The 5,879-nt window shown below is 51.7% G+C and overlaps 1 protein-coding gene across 1 annotated transcript; it reads right to left on the bottom strand.

The window, feature by feature from the left end:
- Positions 1-1,832: 1,832 nt before the first annotated feature.
- LOC306643665 (nuclear cap-binding protein subunit 2-like) lies at positions 1,833-2,569 on the bottom strand. Its single transcript, XM_079109915.1, has one exon. It carries the CDS (start codon positions 2,533-2,535, stop codon positions 2,065-2,067), a length of 471 nt encoding a protein of 156 aa, XP_078966041.1. The 5' UTR covers positions 2,536-2,569; the 3' UTR covers positions 1,833-2,064.
- Positions 2,570-5,879: the final 3,310 nt, after the last annotated feature.

The following is a 5,879-nucleotide window of genomic DNA, read 5'->3' as shown; positions in this document are numbered from 1 at the left end:
CAGAGCTCAGGGGCCCGCTCTGAGCCCTGCTGCCTTGGGCTCCTGGGGACTTTCAGCTGGAACCCCGACACGTGGAAACCTCCTCAGGATGAATTTCTGGAGGCAGAACCGCTGTGCACTCACTCCTGGCGTGCGAGGCTCCTGGGGCCTGCTGCCCACTTGCCTTGCAGCGGGTGAGGCCAGTGCTGAAAACGAGCTCGCCTTTGAGTTCATTAGATCTTATTATTAATTAGATCGCAGAGTCTCTGGCCTCTTCCTCTCTGTATTCAAGAAAACATCCACTTATTTAAACCATCTGGAATTATTTTGGGTGTAAGATGCAAAGGGCTCAACTAACTTTTCCTCCCAATGGCTAACACATTGTTCCGGCACCCTTTATCTGTCATAAAATGGACCTTTCCCCACACAGGAAGCGCCACGTGCCTCACGTGATCCATGGACACGAGTTTGGCCTGTCTACGCATCGATTCATTTTATTTTTTGTATTTTTTATTTTTTTTAAGTTGGTCCAGCTTTATTGAAATCTGTTATAGAAGACACAATTCAAATAAGAATCACAGTCTTTGGTTTTAAGGCCTGTAGAATCTGAGTTTTTTCACCACACAAGAATACAAAATATATTAGTTCAAACTACATTGTAAAAACAAAATCTAAAAATGAATAATGTGTCCTGATTGTTTGCAAATGGTTTCTTCCTAAGCACTTAACAACTGTTCTAGCTCTTTAAAAAATTAAAACAGTTTAGAATTTAATGAGAAAACCCACGTTTATTGTAACGTGAAAGCTATTCACATTCAGCCCCAACTTTCACAAACTACTGGAAGATACTTTGAAAAAAAATTCACATTTTTTACATACTAGGGAAAATTATACTCACATATAATATTAGAAATCACCTCTTGCCTTACAAATGCAAAATAAATTCTCTAGACTCCCCTGGCTTGAACTGTAGTAAGCTCAATTTGGGAAAAATAAAAAAGACTTCAGTTTGAGAAGTAGCTGAAATAGACACTTTCTTTAGGAAAACTGTCTCTGTTTTTGTGAAGCATTCTCTGTCATCAAGCTCTTTTAAAAAAGAACTCATTCTATTCCCAGGACTACATTTAAAATGGAAAGAATAAATCTGATCGCCTTTACAGCAAACTTCATCATGTCAAGGAAATCCTTTAACACATGTCTCCTGATATTTCATTCCATTTCCTACTAATAGTGTCTTCCCCTACCCACTAGAATATGTGAGGTTTTCTGTATTGCAAACCCTTGCTTTGTTGTTGTTGTTAGCTTTAGGTAAAACATCTTTTGAAAAATGTATATAATTCTTCAAACCCTGCACCTACTTTTGTGCTGTGTAAGGAATGGAAGTGGGACATGTCCCTGGGACCATCTCAGGTTTACTTACTTCTATACCAACTAGTTAGGAAGCCCCCTTGACCCTTTAAAGATTAGAATTCAACATAAAAAAAACATATTCAGTTGTCAAACACCTGTTGCTAATTTAAAACAAAGCTATACCACATAGCAAAATTCCATTTATTAAACTTTATCTCGTGCAAACTTAAATTTTAAAAAATATTCATTCCAGGCCCCAGTGTAGATCATGAACCTACTTAAGATACAAACATGGTAAAACAAATTATTACATTTTTCCATTTTCCTTTAAAAAGTGTGGCATTTTTGGCTGACGGAATAATCAACATTATAGATCAAACCTGTTGCTAAGGAACACTTTGTGTTGTTGGGGAGGGTTCTGGGGATCTAACCAGGGCTTTGAACATGTGAAGCAGGCACTGTACCACTGAGCCACATCCCCACATCCCCAGCCCCAGAGAACACAATTTTAAAGACCTGGTAACTGAAAATCATCTGGTAACTTGACACATGGCCAGTATTCTAAGATTAGAATTAAAGGCATTCTTTTGTATTCTGTCTGTCCTTTAATAATTTTCAGGAGAAACCATGTAAAGGCTTGCAGCTCAGTAGACACTGATCATACTGTGGGTAACGTTCTTCAACAAACTCAACAGGCCAGTGGAGGGAGTTTTGCATTGATGGGGCTCTCACCTCTCACTGCTTTTGTGCCAGTTTTGCATAGCCACCTCTCCCAGCATCATAGTCTTGTCGATACTCATCTCGAACCTGGCCCCCTGATTGCCCACGTCCATATTGCCTGCCCTCCTTAAAGCCTGCATCCCAGTCTGTGCGAATGATCCAGTCATCCAGACGTGTTCCATTTATATACCGCATGGCATTTTCTGCATCTGCTCTAGAATAATATTCCACAAAACAGAATCCACATGCTGTTTTTTTTACTTTATCCAGACCCATAATGATCTTCTTTATGTTACCACTTTTGCTGAAAAGTTCATAAATTTGTTCTTCAGTTGTGTAAAAGGAAAGATTTCCAACATACAATGTACAGCTTTTCTTCAGTAATTTTTCTTGTTCTTCATTATCACCCTGGAAGTGCTGGTCCCGGTACTGGCTCAGCTCCACATAGGAGTCGCTGCGCAGCGCCTTCAGGAGGCCACCCGACATAGTGCACAAAGGTCGACAAGGACGCGGCAGCTCAGGAAACCGCATCGATTCATTTTAATGGTCGAAGCCACTCATTTAGAATCGACCAGTGGACGTCTGAGAGCTGTCGATTTCTTGGGGAGGGAGAGAAAAGAGAAGTTTTCCTTCTGATTCTAAGAAGGCGGCTCGCTCCTACTCGAAGGCTTCAGCTGTGTTTCCTGCCCAGATCCGCTGGTGGGGAAGCCAGCACCTCACAGCGAGGAAGCAGGAATCCAGCACCCAGGTGGGGTGGGAGCCAAAGAAGCCGGAGGCCCAGAGGTTGGCCAGGTTGCCGGTCTCCAGAACCGCGGGCTCCCGGAGGCCACATGAAGGACAGCAGCTGAGGAGGCGACGGAAGACAGTTCAAAGTGACCCCTGGAGTCCAGCTCGGCACCAATGAGCCCACGGAACCCACGCCTGAGAAGCACCCTTCTGATGAAAGTCCACAGTGCATTCGGCTGCCGTGATGGCAAATCAGAAAAGAAAAAGAGTGGAAAGGGACTTCGCGGGTGGCGTCTGCTTGCGGGCTTTCATTTGCCCTCTCACCCCCACACTGCCCAGCGGCCTGGCCGGCAGCCGTGAGCCACAGCCAGGACAGCACAGGACGATCCTGTCTGGGGTGGGACGGTCATCACAGGCAGGCAGAGGAAGAAATAAATGACCTTAAGTGGTTGTGAAGCCAGAACAGAAAGTGAGTGGCGTCACGTCCAGCGGGACTCGGGGCACAGCGCGCTGGGGTCCCGTGTTGCAGGCGGCGCTCCAGCGCGCGAGGCAGGTGCAGCCCGAGGCTCCGGAGTGGCGCTGCGTCACCTCCGCGTCTTCCCAGCCCTCGGCTCCTTGTCGCCTTGACCTACTTCCTCCTCTGCCCGGCCCGCTTGGCAAGCTGCTCCAAACCACTTGTGGAATTAGGCAGTGCCAGAATAAATGAAAACCCCGACCCTTGGCTTGTCTGGGTGTCAGAGACAGCATTCCGAGTTGTTCGCCAACAAACGAAGTGAGGAACGACTGTCCTGATTTCTGGCTACTCAGACGGCCTCGACTCCTGTTCCCGGGAGACGTGCTTCCCACCCACGCCCTGCGCTGCGGGGCCACCGCTGCTCAGCTTGCCCTGGCCCCGTACTCGCTTCTCCACAAACCAGGCCTTCCGCAGACCTCCCTTTGTTTACAAGCAGGGTCCCACTTCTGACACTTCCTGCTTTTCTTCCCTAAAGTGCAGAAGCTCCCTGACCCTCCATGGAGTCCTGGTGCAGTGAGCTGCTTGGAGCCAAGCGCAGCACCCCTGTGCAGAGCCCACTGCTCCCTCTGCGGGCCTGCGGCTCCCTGTCCCTCGAGGCCCACCATTGACACAGAGTCACCCTGGTGCACGTTGCTCACTGGGGAATATATCAAAATTCTAAATGCAAGGTTCCATCTCTAGTGAATACGCATTGCTCTCGCACCATCAAAAAGTCAAACGAAATCCCAAAACAGGACTGGAGACTGTGTACCTGGTAATCTCACCACATCAGTCTTTTTCGTTTTGGTGCCGGGGATTGAACCCAGGGGTGCTTAACCACTGAGCCACATCCCCGGCCCTTTTTAGTCTTCATTTTGAGACATGGCCTTGCTAAGTTGCTTAGGGCCTCACTAAGTTACTGAAGCTGCACTCCTCCTGCCTCTCCAGCCAAATCTGCCTCTTAAGGTGATTCGATTGAGGGCCGGATGGTATTTTGGGTGTGGATTGCACACAATCTCTCAGTGATTCCCCACTGACAAACTTGGATTTATTCCCAGTTTCCATTTTGCCACCCCAAAAGGGAACTGAAACCACCATCTCTGTGTATGTAGTCCCTCGGATGGCTCATCCACCCTGCAGCGGCCGTGTTCCCAGAGAACACAGCTAGCGTGTGATTCGCAGGAGATGTGGATGGGCGTGGACGGCCTTTCCCTGCGCTGCACCCCACCTCCTGGCTTTCCCCCGGGACACCTGTGCCCGAGGCCACAGCCTCTCCTGCAGGTAGCAAGTGTCCTCACTCCTTACATTTCACGTGCCCAGTGACAAGGGTGTGCAGATGACAGATCTCTGTCTTTCTGCAAAAGGTCTTGATCAGGCCCAACTCACAACCCAGACCATGCAAAGAGGATTGTGGAGTGGGGGTCATGGCAGGAGGAGGGAGACCTGCCAGGAGCCAGCCTCCCTCCCTGGCAGTGATAGGCACAGGGTCTTGGTTTAGACTGGACAGTAAACACAGCAGGACGCAGGGAGTTGGAGCCAGCTTGGCAGAGTCTGGCTGGGTTCCAATATGGAACCGTTGGCCACTGAAAGGCCCAGTGCTCCCAGGAATGGGGACGGCCTGCAGGGCCAGCGTTCCCCGGGCTGCATGCATGATGCCAGCCCTGCTCGACATGGCCTGGATCAGATCCCAGCGGCACTGCCTCCCAGCGCCCGAGCACACGGGAAGCTGTCCCCGCGGGGAGAGGCGCACCGTCCTGGAGTAAGGCGGCCCCTCCTGAGCCTCCTTCAGCCCCCACAGCACAGCTCTGGCTGCCGGGCAGTCCATGAACACCCCCCTACTGAGGCCTGATTCCTGGGAAGTCACCCTGTGCCCATGCCCGACTAGAGCATCCATGTGGCTGCCCGGCCAGAGCCGCGGTGGGAGGCAGGACAGCTCGGACTCCCCGACCCGGCCTGGCCAGAGACTGCGCTCTGAAGCCAGGCATCGTCCTGTGCTGGCTGAGCTTCCCTTGCCTGCCCTCCCCACGTCCCCCGAGCTTGGATGAGGCTTGTGGCAGGGCCGAGGGCTGGAGCCGTGGCAGCCGTTGGCTGGCCAGCCGGCAAGCCCGCAGCCAGCTCCAGCCCACGGGTGGCTGAAGGACGTGGGGAAGGGCCACCCCGCCAGCACCCCTCTTCCCCCTCCTGCTGGAGGCCTCGCCAGCCTGCGGTGACAGGGGCTGCGACTCTCAGCCTGGCTGGCTTCTGGCAGGAAGGCGACTCGTGCCTCTGCCTTGCAGGACTGTGGGGGCAGCTCTGTCCCCTTGTCCGTTGTCTTTCCAGAGCTGGCACCGGGGTGGGACCGTGTGGCAGGGAGGCTGCTCTCAGAGTTGGGCAAGTGCCAGCCCTGGGTCTGTGTCCCCCTCAGGATGCTGCTGGGTGTTGGGGACAGTGTCTGTGCTGACATGTGGCCAGGGCCCTGACCCGTGGGCCCAACGTGCTGAGCCGCTCGCCCAGGGCTCGGGGCTTCCCTGGCTAGCGAAGATTCCCATCAATCCTCAGGACCAGGGGGCGGGGGCGGCGGGGCAGTGCAGGAGAGGGTGGCACCCCAGTGTTGGGGAGCGGAGGCTGTTGG

Source organism: Sciurus vulgaris, assembly GCF_902686455.1.
Source record: "Sciurus vulgaris genome assembly, chromosome: 14".
NCBI lineage: Eukaryota > Metazoa > Chordata > Mammalia > Rodentia > Sciuridae > Sciurus > Sciurus vulgaris.
Note: the sequence above shows the minus strand (reverse complement) of the source record. Positions and strands in the feature narration are given on the sequence as shown.